The sequence below is a fragment of the Rhamphochromis sp. 'chilingali' genome (genome assembly GCF_963969265.1).
Source record: "Rhamphochromis sp. 'chilingali' genome assembly, chromosome: 5".
In the NCBI taxonomy this organism is placed as follows: Eukaryota; Metazoa; Chordata; class Actinopteri; order Cichliformes; family Cichlidae; genus Rhamphochromis; species Rhamphochromis sp. 'chilingali'.
In genome coordinates this window covers 16,576,953-16,597,846 of record NC_137932.1, presented here as the reverse complement: position 1 = coordinate 16,597,846, position 20,894 = coordinate 16,576,953, and the positions used below count along the sequence as shown (strand labels likewise).

At 39.1% G+C, this 20,894-nt stretch overlaps 1 protein-coding gene across 4 annotated transcripts in view; it reads right to left on the bottom strand.

Moving 5' to 3' along the window:
* The window catches only part of lama2 (laminin, alpha 2), a 228,061-nt gene that overhangs the window by 129,947 nt on the left and 77,220 nt on the right, over window positions 1–20,894 (bottom strand). For all 4 annotated transcript variants that reach the window (XM_080883708.1, XM_080883710.1, XM_080883709.1 and 1 more), the window contains exons 6-14: window positions 19,711–19,890; window positions 19,489–19,578; window positions 16,353–16,470; window positions 13,947–14,125; window positions 13,765–13,864; window positions 13,227–13,284; window positions 12,293–12,395; window positions 11,901–12,041; window positions 8,243–8,407 (exon numbers count right to left, since the gene is read on the bottom strand). In XM_080883708.1, coding sequence (XP_080739834.1) covers window positions 8,243–8,407; window positions 11,901–12,041; window positions 12,293–12,395; window positions 13,227–13,284; window positions 13,765–13,864; window positions 13,947–14,125; window positions 16,353–16,470; window positions 19,489–19,578; window positions 19,711–19,890 — 1,134 coding nt within the window. The remainder of the gene's footprint in view (window positions 1–8,242; window positions 8,408–11,900; window positions 12,042–12,292; window positions 12,396–13,226; window positions 13,285–13,764; window positions 13,865–13,946; window positions 14,126–16,352; window positions 16,471–19,488; window positions 19,579–19,710; window positions 19,891–20,894) is intronic.

Sequence of the window (20,894 nt, the reverse complement as noted above, 5' to 3'; positions counted from 1 at the left end):
TGATTTTGGCGTTAGCTTAGGCAAGAATAGTATGGATCTACTGTAAGGTAAGTACACCCATTTTTGCACAGGACTGATGGTGGCAGTTGCCTAATCAGATGCAGTTATATAGAATATAATTAATCCAAATAGTATTTAGTTACCAAAAACCCAGAAATCTGACTAAACCACAAGAGCAACAATTTACAATGATTTGTATGATGATTCCTATATGTCTATTTATTTTCTCACATTACAAATAAACATACACATGTCAATTTTAAACATTTTCTATTACTTTTAGCGACTTTTGATCTCAAACGCTGTGGACATTCATGGAGAATTTAGAGGTAAGAATCAGCACCATCACTACTTTGAAGAAGAAAAGTACAGTAACCACAATCAAAGAAATTACTGTGTGCGGGGAGTAATGACATGCAATTAGCATGTAATTTTCTTTTGTACGTACCACATGCCAGCTTCTTCACAGAAATGTGCGCCTGCTTTCTGTCAATTTTGCGAATACAAAAGCAGACAGTGGCAACAGATGCTCTCTTCAGGAGATTGGGCAGGGGAAAAAAGAGACGGGGAGGATGAGGAGGGGGACAAAGGAAATCACCCTTTAGGAAATGAAAACCAGATTGTAACAAAAGCCTTGGAAAACAAACGTCTCTAAAATGACAAACACATGGCACACAGAACATAGGTAGGTAGGTAGGTAGGTAGGTAGGTAGGTAGGTAGGTAGGTAGGTAGGTAGGTAGATAGATAGATAGATAGATAGATAGATAGATAGATAGATAGATAGATAGATAGATAGATAGATAGATAGATAGATAGATAGATAGATAGATAGATAGATAGATAGATAGATAGATAGATAGATAGATGTTGGACAAGACATTGTGTCTATTGCAGTTTGCTACCAGGTGATTATTGGATTGTACTTCAGTAACCATTCTGCGTGATTACCTTTCTTAGGTCTTATTTTTCTGATCACTTTTACAAGGTAAAGACAATTTTAGAAGGTGTTTGTGCTCTGGATTGTGGAAGCACTTGCTTCAGACAGTGCTCACCCTGATACTTTACTTTTTCTGTGCTTGGCTGTATGATCACTTGCAGTTTCCCAGGACTGTGAGAATGTTTTGGCAGCTGTGCATGCTACAGAGGTCCAGGTACTGGCCTGGAGGTCCTCCTGTGTTGTTTGCAGCATTCTTTAATTGGGGGTCAGTCCGTTGCACCCTGACTCAGTAATAGCACACAGGAATGAGCCGGGCTTATTATCGGGTTCTTTGAGGTTCTCTGCAATGTATTTGGCCTCGAGTTCAGTTTGGCATTATAGGCAATAACTTAATATGGTCTTTTCACTTTTCTACCTAAAGTTGATGTTTGTGGCAAGAGGTTAGATCCCTAGACATACCTCACACTGTGCATGGCTACAGGCAATGATCTTTATATAACAGATGCACACAGCCTCCAGCTGTAAAAAGTGGACAACATTTCCTCTGTTTCTAAAAAAAACAAAAAGTATATAATTCTATTGAAATCTACCCTAGGGTCACTCTACATCAAATTTTAGACAATTTTCTAATCAATAGCTTTTGTTTTGCCTTATATATGATATTATATATATAATATCATATATTATCTCTATTTGACTTTTTGACTTCTACTGTGACTTTGGGTTTGACCTTCCTTGCAGTAGAAAGTCTATAATGCAATACACAAGTGATAGTTTTCACTTCCTTTCCTGATATGCCGTTGAGAGTGCTGTGAGTCACAAAGTGCAAAAGGTTGTGGAGACATTCATAGAAAGACATGCAGGCAACACGTCTACATGACTTGCACAGCTCTAAATATTTTCAGTAGGGGCTTTTTTAGGTGGAATAACCCTGCAGTTTTTTTCTAATACATATATTGTCACTACATATATCCAGTTTCTTATTCACATTCAGGTTAAGAAAACTTTGTTAATCCCAAACAAGGACACGTTTGTGGGGTCAACTTTGTAGCTTACCCACACAACCTAGTGACGCAATCAAATTCACACAACTTAACGCATAACACTACTGTGTGTCAAGGCGCAGATTGACAAACAATAAGGTCAAAGAAAAACTAAATTAAGAATGAAATAGATAAATAAACAGAATAATAAGGACATATGTTGAAAAATGAAAAATCAAAGAAAAATGAATCAAAATTACCCCATCGGAGTTAAGTAGCCTAATAGCTGAGGTAATGGACGTTAGACATCAATTCCCCCCCCCCCCCCTTTTCTACACAACAACTTCGTGAACTCACAGATATTTTTTTGTTCCATACCTTTTTTTTTTACAAGGCTATTGTTTGGTACATAAAGAAATAAAGAAATGTTAATCACATGAAACACACATAAAGACAAGACATAAGATAATCTAAACCATGTAAACAGGTTTAAAATGTCATATTTGGGTTCAGCACGTCAAAATCAGCACATCAAAATTCCTAAGAAAAAGCACAAACAACCTCTGAAAGACAGCTGACCGGTGTCTCCGTATTCTTGTATATGTGGTTCAAATAACATTCCTTTCCATGAAGTTTTATAAGCTGCTAAGTGATGCACAGACACTAACATATGCCTTTGGCACTTGGAAAAACAAAAGGGGGAAGCAACATTGTTGAATTCTTAAGTGGTTGTGTGCAGGACTATGACAGAATAATTATTACTCCAGAGAAGGTTACATATACTGTAAATCTGTATGCATATCTCATTCAGGAAGATGACACAGAGCAGCTCACTCTGTTGCCCCCGGTCTCTTAGAGCCAATCAATTATTGTTGTGTTCTTCTGCAGCTTGCTGACTCCTTAAAATCAACTCCATCATTTTGCGATGTATCAGATTTGGAAGTTTTACTTTCTACAAGGTAACAGTTTTGGATTTAACATTTGAAAGACTTATGGATTCAATATAAGTGTCGTGTCAAAGTTCTTTCTCCAGCAAGTCTTTTTATGTTTTCACTCAAGTTTATAATAACTTAGCTTTTTCCCTCCACATCAGATCTAATCAAAATTCATGAGTTTTTGTTATTTTAGAGCCCAAAAAATGTTCACCTTTACATATGGTATAAGGCATGGTGGGTATACCAGCTTTCGTGTTTGTTTTAAAGTTTTTGTTTTAAAGTTTTTGTTTTAAAGTTCACATCCTGAAGACTTCTCAAATGGCTTTTTCTCATAATTATTAAATTACTATCATATGTATTACTACAGTGTGGCCCATATTACATATCACTGTTTTTGTTCTGCTATGGTTGTTGAGCTTAAAGAAAGTCTAAGGCCTGAAGCACCATCCGAACAAAAGAAAATTTGATTTTAAGACCAACTGTGCAAACAAGAAATGAAGCCAATGTGAAGTTAACGGGCCACACTTAATCCTCATGTTAAAATGTTCAACATTATAACAGATTCTTTTTGATGACATCGTTGATTGTGCCAGACAGGCTGGTCTGAGTATTTCAGAAACTTCTGCTCTACTGGGATTTTCCCACACAACCATCTCTAGGGTTTAAAGAGGATGGTCTGATAAACGAAAATATCCAGTGATGAAAATGCCTTGCTGATGCCACAGATCGGAGGAGAACAGCTAGACTGCTTTTAGCTGATAGGTCAGCAACAGTTACGCTAAAGTAGCTACTTGTTACAAGCAAGGTAGAAGAGCATCTCTGAATGCCAAACACATTGAATCTTGAAGCAAAAGGGCTACAGTAGCAGAAGAGCACCTAGAACATCACACCAATTGCGACTCCTGTCGCCTAAGAACAAGAAACAGAGGCTACAATTTGCACAAGCCCATCAAAATCGGACAATATAAGACTGTAAACAGCTTTGTGTAAACAACATCAAATCTCTCTTATCTCTACTCTACCTCCTGAACCACAGTCACCCCCTAGTGGTGATGGCGTAAGGGAGTGGGGGATATTTTATTGGCACGCTGGTTCCCTTAAGACATAGGTGTCAAACTCTGGCCCGCGAAGCCATACCAAATTACTATTAGAGCTGGCCTACTGGTATTATACAGCTAATATATATATTGTTTAGTATTAAGCTTTGCTTGTTCCATATTCAGTTTTCCAGAAAAACTTATTTGAGTCCATAAGAAAAGATTCATTCTTATATCTGGAGGAAGATTTTTTTTTCAATAAATATTAACGTTAGCCCGTGACTTTGTTCCAGTTTTGAATTTTGGCCCACTGTGTATTTGAGTTTGACACCCCTGCCTTAATACCATCTGAGCATTGTTTAAACACCACAGCCCACTTGAGTATTATTGCTGACCATGTCCATTCCTTTATGACCACAGTGCAGCCATTATCCAATGGTTGCTTCCTGCACCATGTCACAAAGCTCAAATCATCTCAAACTGGTTTCTTGAAGATTTCCATTAATTCATTGTTCTCCTGTGTCACCTAATCTCAATGCCACTCGGCCCATTTCACCACCTCCATCTTTTGAGGTGGTGGAACGGGATATGCTGCTGATGAATCTGCAGCAAGTGTGTGATGCTATCACGGTCGATATGGACCAACATCTCTGAGGATTGTCTCCAGCATCTTGCTCAATCTCTCCCATGAAGAGCTAAGTTATGCAGTTACTAAAATAAAAGGGGTTCCAACCCAGTATTAGCAAAGTTTACCTAATAAAGTGTCCAATGAGTGTACATACACAGGCTATATGTGCAACACTTCTTTCCTGCTTTCAGACTTGAACTAACAAATAAACAGAAAGATGATATCCCACATTCAATATTCAGCACATATTCACCCTTGAGGCTCATTGCAGCTATTATTTTAAGTATGAACATCCTACTAGCACTCCACATTTAATTATAAGAACATGTAAACACAAGTCTATCAGCCTCTATCGGCCTACACTGAATTTGTCAGGAAATTAAATTATTTCATAATTCAGAAAAGGCACAAAACCAAACTCCTCTACACTTTGCAATTAATTACAGTGTTGATGAGTCCAGTTTTGTCCAAATTATGTGTTGCATGTGTTACCTGCTTTTGTTCTCTTCTAATATCTCCTGAATGAGCAAAGTAGGACAGGGGATAAGCAGTGGAGATACGAGCCAAAATAGCAACTTGGGCAACAATGTACAGAGGAACAGTTATCTTAACTTCAAGACCTGCTGCAAACTGAATACGGTTGTGTATCTATATACGCCTTGTTTGACTTTCAGGAATGCAATTTTGTGTTGCTGTACTGATAACCAGGTGTAATTATTTTCCTTTCTTTTTCTCTGGACCATGAGATTGCCATTTAGAATGAAAAAAAAAAACTGGAAGAAATCAACCGCGAACTGACGTAACGGTGCATTTTCAGCCGTACAAGTCAGAAAAAGAAAGGGGAGGGAGAGAAGAAAAGAGGAAAGGGGAGGGCAAATCCATGTCATGCAATTAAGACCAGATTAGTAGTGACATTATACACAAAACCTACACACATTTGTCACTCTCATAAGTCACAGCTCATCAGCTTGCAAAAGGTTGATGTTTTTCTTACTGAGAAAAATAATATTTTCCACAAAGACAAATTTCATTCATTACAACGGTGAGGTGTCAACTTCTATAACATTTTTCTAAAGAATCAGCTACTCCGCTCCTCCCTCAGGAGTGTAGCTAGTTTGCTTCTAAAAGAATGATCATTTTGTCTTCTTTGCTTTGTCAAATGCACAAGGAAGACAAAAGCAAGGTGACTAATAGCTAGATAGAGTTGCTAAAGGGAGAAGAAAAGAAAACTCTATGGCTTTGCTCTCTGTTTGGCCATCTTCATCATTCTTTTATTCCCAAATTTTGTTGATTGTGAATCTGTTAGTAAATTAGCAAAGACTCTGTGCTGCTATTATCATAAAGTATTTGGTTTCTGATTAAAAAGCCAAAGATCTGCACTTTTGTGACAGAGGAGTGCTTCCTAAAACAAAATGACATTTTAGTGCAAGGACTACTTTAAGTGCTCCAAAGAAAATGGAGATTTGAGAGATTAAGAAAGTCCATGTGCTTGAATCAACTGCAGGTTTGTGAAGAAGGACCAAAACAACTAAAAAAAAAAAAACAGTCTTTGAACTTGTGGAACATTTTCTTAGATTGAGATTACACTCCACATCAAAAAGTTTTATTGTGATCCTTACGCTGAACCCCACTCATTTGCCCTCTGCTGGCAAATAAAGCAGAGACGGCTATTTTTTAAACTTGGCACTTTTAAATGATAGTAACTGCTGTTCCTGTGAATGAGCAGTCGCTGGACCTACATGGCACATAAACTACCCAATGAGCATCAGTGGAATGCTCTTCTGGACCAATGAGCATCCGCGAAGCAGGCGATCGGGCCAATGCGCATGCATGGCATTAACGATACAGAGATGGAGATGGAGCACATCATCACACACACATTTGTGCACTTATATATCTGCTGCTAGCTTGTTATTACAAACATGGCCTGTCACTTCCAAGGATACACGCTAACATGACAGATCACAGCGTGTTTGTGTGTGTGTGTATGTGCGTGTGTAAGTGAATGCGTTTAATAGTCAAGTCACATAGCATCTATCTCTGTAACACGATCAGAGACTGAAGCAAAGAATCACTTTTTCATACAGTATTGCGTACTGCTTCTAGTGATCACACACACATGCATGCACACACACACACACATACACACACACACACACACATACACACAGTGGTAATTTGTTTGTTTCCCATGTTTGGAGGCATTTGGTTCTGCTCTGCTGTCCCTAATGCCTCCAAAACACATCATTATCTGACTTATATAGACCTGGGAGTCTGTCTGAGTGTTAATGCGTGTGCGTGTGTGTGTGTTTGGTGTATGCATGTGTGCGATGAGGAAAAAAAAAAACCACATTGATTATTGAGTTCAACAGGCGAAACACTGTTTACCCCAAGAGACACAAAGCAAGCGAAAGAGATAGAGAGAGAGAGAGAAGTGAGAGAGAAAAGAGCTTGGGGGAAGTAGAAGGAGATGATTTAGGAACAGGGAGGTGAAAAATGCGAGTCCTGGAGAGACGGAGAGAGAGTTAGAGGAGCACACCAATGAAAAGAAGCAGGGATGGAGGGATGGTTAGAGGGAGGGATAGAGGTTCAGACAAAGAAGTGAGATGACAAGCCAGGCCTGCCGGGTGCAAAGTAATGAAATTCAGTGGTATATTCCTCTAAGCCATGACACACAGACAAACATCACAGTCGGTCTGTTGTTGCAGTAGAGCAAAAACTCGACTTCTGAAACATGGACTGCAGCTATTTGACAGCTGGAGTGATAAAGTCTAATCGTGGATACAGAAAGCCACGGCGCAATTTCAAACAGTCGGCATTAGCAGAAGCTGATCCAGAGAAGCAGGGCTACGAGGGAGGTGAACATCCCAGCAGGACACATTCTCACCAGACTTCCACCCAGGGGATACATTTTGAGATCATAAATTGGATCTGTTTATATAGTGAAGGCTATCCTAATGATGCATCACGTTAGAACTTATATATTTGCCCGCCAGTGCTATCACTACACAGTAATATAGTTAGAAATGCCCATGTCGTGAAGCAAATAGTCCGCTGAAGTAACCCGAAACATTAGCTTATAGCTTATTGCTGCTGAAGTATAAGATTAAAGATTGGATTAAAACAACGCACAACTGAGCTACTACTGTGACCTTGAGAGCATTTGGATGTGTCTACTTTAATGTTGGTGCTAATGTAGTTTCTCAGTTATCTCAAGTAAAATAGGCACAAAAAAAATCAGCAATCAGTGTTGACTGCTGGTTATTCAAAGGACACCGAATATATTCACTGACAAATCCATGTCATTTCTGGGGTCGTCTACAGTAGCTTTGCATTATTTATCTTAAACTGGGCCTTAGCGCAGCCCCTCAGTTCTTCATGTTTCTGAAACAAGTCGTCTCAACTCCTTTCCTTCTCTCCTTTAAGCCAACTTTCTTTTGATTAGCTGCACACTGCAAACAAAAGACTCAAACAGGAGGTTGTGGAGCTTCTGTTCTCAATGCAGGAGCAGTGTAATTGAGATTATTAGGGATTATTAGGAGCATAATAGACAGGCAAAAGCAGAAAAAATGGCCTCTTGTCTCGCACGGGTTCCTTGTACATACACTGACCTCATTTTTGGAAACACTGGCCATGTTTAATATAAAGAAAACAAGGAAAATCGTAATAGGTGTCATTTAAGCCATTTGTAAAAGTCTCAGAGTGTGTGCTTGCAGCTGACCTTGTTTCCTAAGTATAGTCCAGGTGCATTCCAATAGTAGGCGGTGCCAAGATCGTCCACAACATCTAAGTGTCGCACGCTGAGATATGGAGGGGTCTCTCTGTGAACGGACCACACCCTCCCTCCCGTGTTGCCAACCAGGTGCCAGCCTGTCAGAGTGGTCTCCTATGAACACAACATCCAGGTTAAAAAAAGTTATTTTACTTTCAGCTCCATCTATTTCAAAAACAACTTTTTTACTCTGATCATGCTGGCATGCCCAGACCGCAGTTCCCCATGTCACATTTCAAAGTACACAAAGAATATTTCTGTGTAGGGGTTGTTAAAAAATTCAACACCCAAATTGTGAGGCACGATCTGTGTGAAGAGACTGTGGCAGGATTGCACCTTTCCGCTCTCTTCTGCAATCGCGGAAGTACACATCATAACAAGACGTCAGCTTTCAACTTCAAGTTTTTGTTGGGGTTTTCTGTTTTCAGCAGGTTTTCTGTTGCTCACTTAAACTGCGTGAGTCATGTAGAGATGTAAGATGTTTATATATAGTCATCAGGAAAAGAATTTATATAAATATGTAAAGGGAGAGTCTAAAACAGAAAAGCAACATACAGTATTATTTCTGTCCACGCGACAGAGTTGCTTACTGTCAGCACATCAGTAACATTGACAGCAAACATATTAAAGCAAGGCATGTTCAGTGTAGACGGACAGGTTTTACTTATAATGCCCAGCTGGTGGTTCGGATTTGCTACTTCACACAACTGTCAACACTCTGACTCTCTTAATAGATTTGTTCATCCACCACCTGAGCTCCTTCTTTTCTATTACCAAAGTTGCAATGTATTTTTTTTGTGTACCTATTGTGTCCAGGTAGTCTACTGCCAAACGTCACCTTTGTTTTATTGACTTCTCGTTCCTGCCCTAGAATCCTCTGTTTCAGCAACCCTCTCATGTCCTTCTTCACTGCACTCATGGACCTTCTCCTGTTTTCCTCCTGCCTGGCAGCTCCATATTCAACATCCTTTGTCCAGTATACCCACTATCCCTCTTCTACACATGTCCAAATCATCTGAGCTTGGTCTGCCTCCATCATACCCTTATCTTCTGTATTGTGGTCATTCCCAACCAAACTGAGCATCTTCAACTCTGCCTCCTCCAGCTCCACCTGGTGTCTTTTCTGTTAATGCCACTGTCTTCAAACCACAAATCACAGCAGGTCTCACCACCACCTTGTAAACCCTCATTTACATTCACCCACTCCACCCTACCTGCACTCTCTTTTTCACCTTTATTGTACACTGTATGTTGCTTTGGATGCTTCACCCCAGGTATCTCAACTCGTCCATCTTCACTGTTACACCTGCCTGCCTCTCATTCACACACATGTATTCTCCTTTGCTTCTACTGACTTCAAATCCTCTTCTCTCCAGCACACACCTCCACTCCACTACTACTCCTCTACACTCCTCTTGTCCATACTCTCAGTACATCACAGTGTCATCTATGAACATCATAGCTCATGGTGACTCCTGCCTGACTTCATCTGTCAACTTGTCCATACCACTGCCTCCAAAACCCCAAAACCTTTTTACAAAAATCCTTCAAGCAAAATGAAGGTGGTTTATATAGATGAACTCCTGAGCAGTAAAATTATTACCTCTAACGATACTTTATTATAAGAGGTAATTAAAAATGAAAAGCAAAATTCAAGTTAAAGTCACCATATTACTTCAGGTTAATTTAAAAAACAATAGAAAATGTCTATCATGTGATTTTTTTAATGTAATTTATTGTAAATGTAATTAGTTGATTGAGATAAAAGATTTTTTTTTAACAAAAATGTCAAAGTTAAGCTTTTGGTAACAGCTTTGTAAATCTGCCACATGTCAGCTGGAAGTTTGCAATCGACACCTCGAAAGAGATTTTTTTTCTTAAGGATTTTGTGTGTGTTGATGTGTGTCTGCACGTGTGTGTGTTTGTGAATCAGAGATTGCTAGACACACATCTGTCATTGTAATTAACCTAACCTTGGCTTCCCCTTTTGAAAACACACACACACACACACACGATCGGTGTCTAAATCAGAGCTGTCATCCTGTCAGCGTCTCCTCTCTCCTCCTCTCCCACCCTCCCTGTCAGTCAAAAACTGTTTTCCTCTTGCTTCACCTCTCTCCTCCCTCTTGCCTCTTGTCTTGTTTCTCCCTTCTCCTTTCTAGTTCTGTCCTCTTCCTTCCTCCATATTTTTCTTTCTCTTCATGTCTCTCACCTCTCTGTTCCCTCCAGACTCTCTATGCAGTTTTGTTTTTCTGCTTAACATCCTACTGATTAATTTCCAGATGTTTTTAATGTTTGCCAGATCCAAATTACTTTACACCTGGTGTCAGATATGTTCAGGCCCTGAAAGATATTTATTAAACTGATGCAGCAGTGTGGATGAGTAGTTTTCGTGTCATCTAAAAAAAAAAGTGTTTTGAGCGATAGCTTAAGTGATTGTTTTGTTTGTTAGGAAAATGTGTATTATGGACCTACATTAAAAACTCACAATCTGAAAAATTTCACTTTAAAATATACTGAAGGCCTGATCAAACCAATTTATTTGATTAAACAAAGGGGTAAATAGTAGTTGGCAAACTAATTACTAACTCAATCACAAAAACTTGTGTCAAACTCAGTGTCAGTGCCCAAGCTTGTTAGCGTTGAACCTAATTGAACATTATGACAAGGTTATTTTAGGTGACTGAAACTAAATGAAAAACTAAAACTACCCATCCAACTATCTTCTTCTGCTTATCCAATTCAGGGTTGTCGGGGTGCTGGAGCCTATCCCAGCCGAGTTACACTTCAGTTTAATTCTTTTCGCAAAATTTGTTATCACAGCTTGGCCGATGAGGCCTTTTTGCATATATTTATTGTGACTTCGCATGTCTACTTTGAGTCAGTTGCTTTCAACTGGTTTGTTCTTCGCTTTTTTTTTTATACCTATGTACCCTTACCGATGTTATTTCCAGCATATACCCTCAATGCCCTCAAGTTAACTATAAAACAAATAAAAATGAAACTAAAAGCAAACATTTTCAAAAACTAAACTAAACTGAAATGAGCAAACCCACACATTATAGAAAACTATAATAACTCTGATGTATGAGACCTGTTGTTCATGTAGTATTTCCCTCGTGTTTAAAAATCAGATTTACCTCTCTTTTGCTGAGCAATTTGTTCTCAAGTAAAGCACGCTGTTAGAAAAAGGAGACACAGGCCAATGTCAGTAAAACCTCATGACACATGCTTCTGTTTTGGACTCTCTGATTCACTGAACATCAGTGCTGTTTAAAATTCTGCATGTCAAAAGTCACCAAAGTTGGATTAGATGCAAAAGATGAACACAAACTGAAAGTTTACTCCACTCTGAAACTTGTCATGGAAGGGAACACATACTATAAAATTAGTCAGAACAACTTGCGTCACAAATTTGTTTCTCAGCTGATGTTCATCCTTCTGTGGTGCACAGTTATGACGCAATTTAAGTTTACAGCAGTAAATGATATTTGAATAAAAGGAGGAAAAAACAGTTTTTCAGCTCTAAGCCACTCTTGCAGAAAAGATTTTAAACTGAAGTGGCGTTTACATCATCCCACAACATCAGTGAATAATGAGTTCCTACATTCTGATAGGTCCACGTGGAGGCAGCGCACTGACTGGAAACGCCCATGCAGGAGCATTTTTCGCAGCCGCGTCTGTTGGACGCTTGAAGATTGTAGAATCCGAGCTTACAGCGGTCACAATTTTCCCCCTCCACATTTTCCTGCATGTGAGAAAGACAGAGAGAGGGGGAGAGACAGAAAAGGGCAGGCAGAGAAGAGAGAGGAGAAAAAGAAGAAGAAGAAGGACGCAGCATAGTTTATAGGCTGCCCTCAGGTTGACGCTACGAGTGCAAAGCATGTTCCGGCAATGTTAATGTGGTGAAAATAATGATGACAGGGCTAAAAAGGTTAGGAGAGAGTACTTGTCATTATTTCTGTGCATACAAATGCGAATGTGCGTGTTTGTGTGTACCTTGCATATGCAGGGTGTTATACATGGGTCAGCGTTGACGCTTCCTTCAACGCTGCAGTTACAGCGCTCACAGTATGGGTAGCCCATATAACCAATAGCACACCTACAGTTTTACAGCAATAATAAAGATCAAGTCAAAACAGTAAATTGATCAGATTAACAACCACTGCCTTTATCCTGGTCAAACTGTTTTCGCGTGAGCCACCGATCCCCTACTCACTGCTGCAAACCGCTAACGCTGGTAATATGTGTGCGTGCTTAAGCAGAAAAACAAAAACAAAAAACTTCTACTAATTAACAGAGAAAGTAAGCCAAAGCAAGTCTATTAAATAGCATTTAGGAAGTCATTTTAGAGACAATGCTTATGCTGCGGCCCTGCAGGTAGGTCATTAAAAGTTTAGAGGAAAAGCAGTATTTTTAAGATAAGGCTTTTACATTAGACTAGAGTGGAATACTGGGTTACCGTGGGATCAAAGATAATACAAAAAAAAAAAGCAATTACATCAGTAAACGCAATTACTCGCAAACCAACTAATCAGGAGAGTAACATGAAGGACCCTGTTGACAGATCTACGGGTTGATATTGAAGCTGCTTCTTGTTTAATTCTTGTAGGAATTTAGTAATGCTAAGACTTTTCATGAAGACCTCAGGCTGTGGTTCTCTCCGTTTAAGTTCATGAAAGGTATTATTAAGGAAGTAACATTTAGCTGCAAATAAGACAGTGCCTTGCATTTGCACCACAGCTATGCATGCAGTCACTTCTATACAACCCAAGTGTGATAATCAATATCATCAAAGATCCTAATGGAAACTTGGTGGCAATTTCTAAACACTAATTGGAACAGACAACAGCTGAAAGGTTCTGCTCACCTGTCACTATGTGTCTATCTCTTTCCCTATTTGTGTGCATGTGTGTGTATGTGTGTCTCTCACCTGTCACATCTCAGACCCCCAAAACCCTCCTTACACCAGCATGACCCTGCTGGCTGGCCTGTCAGTCAAACACAAACACACACACACAAAGAGACACATGCACACATAAAAAAAGTATAAGTGTAAGAGAAAGGGTATCTCTTTGAAGTAGCTGCACCTAAAATAACTCTACTTGCTAGATATAAAAACAGCGAAAACACAGAGGAGGACAGAGGAGTAAAATTATCTCTAATATAAATAGTTCTGTTCTGTCAAAGACATTTTCAAGTAACAGAAGCTTCTGTGCATGCTGCTGAACTCGACTCACCCCGATCCCATAGGAAATCAATGTGGACCGAATTGATGAAATCTCAGAGTTACTGAAGTACCACTTTAAAATGAATTAAAATGTGAAATGGGTGCAGGCTCTAAAAGTCTGCATGCATATCCACTGAGGGGCCAAAATTATCCCTATGTTAGGGCTTAAATGATCCTCAGAAAGAACAAGGCGGAAAGTCACGTTACCAGACAGAAAGTACAAGTCAAACTGAGTGCATACGGGGCATAGCTTGTCTCGAATCTGCGACACACGTTTGGCTGATGGAACCATATGGGTCGCAGGAGCAGGGGATGCAGGGGTTCTCCTCCTCAGCGCTCACCTGGACAGGTAGAGAACGCAGACATGTTCAAATAGCAGCAATTTAGGTAATGTACGGACACACGCATAAGCAGGTTACGTACGTCAGCAGGTCTGTAGAATCCAGGAACGCAGCTCTGACAGTTAATGCCAGCCGTGTCGTCACGGCAGCCTATGCAGACTCCGCCCCCTTTGTACTGACCGTGAATGTCCAGGCTGAGCGACAGATCTGCCACTGTTTGATTAAAGTAGCATTCTTCTGCCTTACCGTGGCAGTTACACTCTGAAAACACACAGAAAAAGTTGGTGGGCTGTAGTACTGCAGTTGATAGGATTTGTCGAGTCCTGCCTCTTCTATCAAAATTCTGTACAGTATTATATGCAGCCGGGGGGGGGGGGGGGGGGGGGACACTTTCTCTAATCCTTTTACTTCATCTGCTCACAAGATGAGAAAAAAAACACCCTATCCTGGTTTTTAGACAGTGCCGTAAGGTTCACACACTGACTGTGAGCTGTGTGTTATCTCTAGGGCTCCAGAGAATTATCTCCAGAGGAAAAAAATAGCCTTACTATTCATTCATGCCCTTTCCATTTTCACTTTAGTTTGCTATATTTACTAAAGTGGTCTAAAATTCATGAGCTAGATAAAAGCATTGTCCTTTGGAATTTTGAGAAGAAACTTGGACTTAAAGTTTGTAGAAGTCTCCTACGGCCCGAACTCCAGGCCACAAAGATCTTCTTGAGTTTAGATTCCGATTTTGTAGCCGAGTTCATTTGTTTCATACATTTTCTTAATTCAGACCAGAACATGTTTTGCAAAGATAATGTTGTGATTGATGCAATATTGATCATATGTTTTCCCTACATGACTAATGGACTTTTTAACCTACACTATGGCTATGGACTCTCACCCCTACAAACTCAGTACATTTAATGTAGCACATACATTTGCAAGGCCAGACACACAAAACACTTTTAGATTTTAGGTTAAAACAACCACAGGGAAATGGCCTGATGGACATTACTTAAAGTGTATTAAATCCAGGGATTAAAGGCATCAGCTGTACAAATGGCCAGGTGTTAAGAAAACAGTACTGACCTTCACTGCTCGGCATGCCTTATTTCAGGTCCCTACGACATATTAATTACAATGCATATTGGTTGGCTTGAGAAGCAGAGCACGTTACATGATCTATCACATGCTTAAACACTACACAGTGCTTTATATGTTCCATGACATGATTATGAAAGATTTTTGTTCTCCAGAAAGTTATAATTACATCTGTCTTATATGTTTGCATGACTGGACCTTCCACCCACTGTTAATCCAGTATCGTGTTCACAGCTGTGTTTATGGGATTAAGAACAGTGGATAGCTTGTCCCGCTGGTCACTGCTGACCTGTAAAGCTGCACAACACTACAGGGCATCATTCTGTGCTATCCTAGAGTGCCGAGTTCGCTTCATATACCTCATCTTAGATAAACGTTTTCTACCCCTACCATTACAACAGTTTGTTCAGTACTGGTATTAAATCTGTCATGGTCAGTTCTTTTACTATTATGCTATACAGGACCTTTTGTCACTTTAGTTATGTCAATGTCAAGGCAACAGAAGCAGTCATTGAGCCACTAAGACTACAGAGCTTTCAGAGGGTGTAGCCTGTGTGAAATAAAATAAAGATTACATGTTGTAACCTTAGTTTTATGATGACAGGTGGAAGCCTCTAACCTCATCCCTCCACTGCTGCATAACTGATGAAGGTTAATGGATGCCAGGGTGATTTCGGATGGCTTTATACAGACTTATATCACAGACTGATTCTGATCAGCTGGAAAGAATGTGAATTTCAGGGCACAGCTTCACAGTTTAATTGTGTGGAGAGTACTGACCTCAGTGAGTGAGTACTCTAGGGTTAGCCTACTGTTTTGCAGTAGCCAGGCTTTATGTGAAAAAATTAGCTCAACTAATCTGAAAAAGAAGCACAATTTATTGAACCGAATGGACCTAAATGACTTTGACCAGAAAAGTAAAATTAAAAATAATATTAGTCTTTAAAATAGATATATATTAATATTTAAAATAAATATGCAATGTTGAAAAATTAATAGCAAAATAAAATAAATAAATAAATTGTTAGCCAATACACATAACATTAAACTGCCATTAGTAAATCAAATTGCTAAACTTAATGTATAAATGGTTGTAATAGTTTGCCAAATCTGTAAGTAAAGTGTATTTAGCTAAAAATGTAGATGGAGAAATTGTTAAATAACATAATGGGTAAAATAGTTGAAATATCTAGTTACAATCTCTTAGGAAAAGATGTAGTATTCTGTTTCCTATTATATAGTGCCATAAGAACTCTGATAGAGGCTTTTTATCTCGTGAAAATCTGAGAAGTCACTGTTTATTTTTCATACGTAGCAAATGTGTTGTGGGTGAACTGCTGTAAGCTTGTGGGTAGCTGTGTGCAATTTACAAATATAATTTGTTCTGTGTTTTTCTTACTCTCGCAGACATGTCGAGTGAGGAAGGTTCCTGCCATCCAAGGCTGCTGGTGGTAACCTGGGCAACAGCGATCACAGCTCTCCCCACAAGTGTTGTGTTCACATTCACAGCTAAACTTCTACATATGCGCAGAAACACAAATGTCCACACACAAACACATGGAAAACACACATTAACAGTGCACTTTAAATTTCACAGATGTGAGCTCTCTTTAAATTGATTGTGCAAACTAGAAGCAGGTTTTTAAATCTGAATCTGAATCGTGAACAAATATGATTTTTCACTGCAGCCAATTCTTCACCGCAGGTGATTCAAAACCTCTTAAGTGAAAAAATGAAATGTCAGCCCTTAGCTTGACACTACTCCCACACACAGTGTTGGGAAAGAGTGACCTTCAGTTAATTAAACTAATAACTATTATTTGTTTCTTTGTGTCCTGTCGCTGTGCCGAGTGACAGCCTGTTAGAGAAGCTCCCGTTGTTTGATATTATTATTTTAATGACTTTACAACCCAATGAGGTTGATTTTAACTTTTATTTTCCCCTACACCATTTTTGTATCCTGAAGGGAAATCAATTTTTTTTTTCCTTTCTTATCAAATTTTGTTTCTTGCCACTATATTCTTAACAATTCCACTGCCCGAAGTGAGGCCTTTAATCCTGGAGGAGATTGACGAGGTTTCAGAGCTGGAATCAAGTGGAGAGTTAAATGGTGAAAATAAAACCATCTGTTTAAGTTTTTTAGACAATAAATCGTCTAAATAGAAATTATTGCTTGAGTGTAGTATGAGGTGTTTTACTGTTTCACTGTTTTAGTGTGACCGAACCCAGCGTTGGGAGTTCTTTGGGGGATATGGGTGATATGATAAGATATCAGGAACTGCACTGCTTGTGCAGGGAAATGGTGCTGGTCAAGTTACTGCAAAGGAACTGTTCAGTTGAATGTGGACTATTACCACTATGGATGTGTGCAACTAATCATCGCTGTTACCAGTCGGTACCAGACTTAGTAGTCGTTTAATCCAATTGTTAAAATTTTACTTGATGCCAAATGCCAGTAAATCACTGAATCATCACTTCAGATGAGCGGAAGAAAATGGCTGGATGCTTGTTTTGTTATTTTAAATTTGAACTTTTATTGCAGTGGTTGAACAGTGTGCGCCATTCATAACGCACGGCACAATGCGCCACACTTTTCTGTCACAATTTATACGTTTGTCAGATGTTAACTTGTCATATTTGAACATGTTTTGTAGTAACATGTTTTCACGTCATATTTAGCATCGGTTATTTATATTGGTTGTTTTATTTGTTGTTGTTGATTTGGTTATTAAAATGCATCTGTTATTAGTTTTTGACATTTTCCATTAGATGGAAATTTAACTTGATATCTTAGTGTTTCTTAGATAAATGAAAGGGTATAATATTTTTTCCTGGTTTGGTCGACAAAAAGTTCGTCACCAGGAAAATCCTTGAATTCCATTATCATGCACGTGGCAGTTTGTATAAGAATCACATCAAAAATTGTTTTACAGACACTGTTATAAGACATTTTAATGCATTTTCAACCACATAGCTTCCAGAACAAATCTCTTTTAAACTGTTCTGAGATAATAAGCACTGTAACTATCAATTTTTCAAATAAAGTAATAACCTAGTTCAAATGCAGTCTTTATGTTCTTGCTGTGACTTTGTGGTCCTTTACATGCATAACCACATCTGCAGTAAGAATGTTTGAATGTATGAACAACACCTGAACTGAAGCAAAATAAAATGTTGAGATCAAGTTTGTATTGATTTGAATCTAAAAGTGTAGAAAGTGTACATGTATAACCCTCTGTACAATATTTATGAATATATTTTTAATATACACAGAAAAAAAATTCTCTCCTTTGCGCACCCTCGTGTGGCACCTCAACATTCACATGAATGTGAGAATAGAGTGCAAATAGGTAATTATCAAATGCATCACCTTTTGAAAGCCCTTTAAACAACAATGTGTACACATGAGAGCCAACTCAACTGAAAGAACTTGGTTCAGTTTCCAAATTTTCAGTTAGCAGTAAATAGGTTCACGATTAGTCTCCCAGGAGAGAAATAAATTCAAAACTAAACACAGACAAAGCAGAATGTAGCAGGATATTTGCCAACTAAGGTTCAGTAATTCAATTTAGGACTTTCTGTAAATTGGTTGATATGGTGAGGGTGCCAGATTTAACTGAGAGGAGAGCAGTACAATAGCACAACGAGAGCCAAGTCTGGATTTGTTGGCATGAGTAAATTTGCCCCTTTTTATCTGAGACACAATGCTACAGCTCTTGCTTAGGCTGCCTTTGTGCTGAGCAGGCATCTGAACAAATGTTCTGCGGACGATCATCAACAAATCATCTCGCAGGTCTCCACCTTTCTGAATGTCTGCCCAGTATGCTACTGCATGGATTGTTTGAACACTAATCAAAGTAAAAAAGCTAAATGTCCTGTGGGAAGACAGCGCAACAGAGAGGCTCTAAAAAACTGCAGATAAATAAAGCAGAATTATAAATAAACAGAAATTATTCGGTTGTACCGTATACTACATCTGCTCTGCAAAGTCTTTTTGTTCTATTAAAACTGACTAAATGTGTAGCCTTTAAACACCTGGGCAGAAGAAAGTGGTTAGTCTCCTCTAGTGAGTTTAAATACTTCCTCAAGTCTTGGTTAGAGACAGTGGGAAAAGAAGAAGAAGAAAAAAACAGGACTTTTCACACACCAGTGACATCACTTATTGTCACTGACATCACCACCGAGGGACCAGACACAGGTGTCAAATCCGAGTTAGACTTCTTGTTTCAGCCTCGGGACATGTAAAGGACACAACGCGGTGCATGTGTGTGTGGTGGGAGAAAAAGAGGGAAAGATCAGGTGTCTGGTATCAAACACTCCTCTGTTTGAAGTGACACGTGAGACGATGCTGTACAGTGTCACCTGTGTCCCCTGCAGAAAGGCGCGCACAGACTCACACGGAAAGTTTTTATAGAAGGAGTTAGATGAAAAGGTGATGCCTGAGGGCTCTCTTTACTCCTGTTCAGAACTATGGAAGAGCTACATCACCTTGATGGTATTGTTAAACAGAGTGAGAGAAAGTTGGACATTATTACCTTTGTAACACTGTTGAGTGGACAAGCTTTCGCATGGCCAAAACAGATGCACATCCCTCCAACTGAGATGTCCTTAATGGTATAGTAGTACTGAAGAGCCAAAACAGGTTATTGCAACTTTAACAACCAATGACTCAAAAGATATTCTACTTAAAAATATCCAGAGATGAATGACTCATACTGACAAAGTTAAAGTGGTAGTGCATGTGTTTTTAGCCTCACCCGTCTCGTCACAATAGGATCCATATCTTTGGGGTCATGGAGTGTCAGAGTCATGAGGTCGGCGTTCAGCGTTCTGATTCTCTGAAACACCAACCTGATGTAGCGGGCGGACGTGAAGTTCAGGAGAGTTGGCGAGGGGTCATCTGCACTGGGTCTACCATTGATCAGAGAAGTGTGTATCTGTAGAGATAAACGCCAAGATATGACAACAGAATTCGACTGCATGCTGTGAAGATTAAATGTTTTGTGAGTTTCTCACAGCAGTAAACAGAAGAAGTAAAAATTCAAACGACATAACGATGGGCAGGTAATCCAATTACTTTTTTCAGGTAATGAGTAAAGTAAGGGATTACTATTGCAAAAAAGTAATTAGATTACTGTTATTTTCCCGTAAGCACTCTGTGTTACTGTTTAAAAGGGTCAAAGTACTGACCTTACTTTGAGTTTGATTCCATAAAAAGTGACAAAAACATTACTATCAACTGTACACTGCGTGTGAAGAAAAACCCCTAAGCTTCTGAGCAAGTACCTAGCATGCTGCCACGCGAATGTGAAATTCACAGAGAAACCCCCAGATCCCCCCCACTGACATGACCGCTGCGGCACCGGGCAAACCTCCACCCACCCCACTCCTGCTAAACAGGTGAAAATAGATTTAAGAGCGACAGGACTCAGTCCTGAGTCTTTGATTTTTTTTAATTTCTGCTGTGTTTTACTTGCATCTATTTGAAAGAGTGAGCGTAAACACAAAGCACTATTTTATTTTATGTGCTGATATGCAGTAAATAGGTTTAAATCTTAAACAAATTTCTTCAAGTCAAAGACTGTTGCATATAATGTATCATGTTTTTAAAAAGTAACTATCTAAGTAACTAAGTAACTAATTACTTTTGAAAATAAGTAGTCAGTAAAGTAACGGGGTTAATTTTTTGGACAAGTAATCAGTAATTAGTTACTAATTCCTTTTTCAAGTAACTTGACCAACACTGATGAGCAGCGACAGCTTCTAGGATAAATTGCTATTTGTTCTTTAACAACAGAAACATATCAAATTTAATTAAAAGAATGCTGATTTTCACTGGATTCAACAAGAATGTCAGGGTAGAAAATGGTTTTATTTGGTAATAATAAAATCTGATTTCAAATTCAGACCAGGAGACAGTGGCTACAGCAGGGGTGCCCAA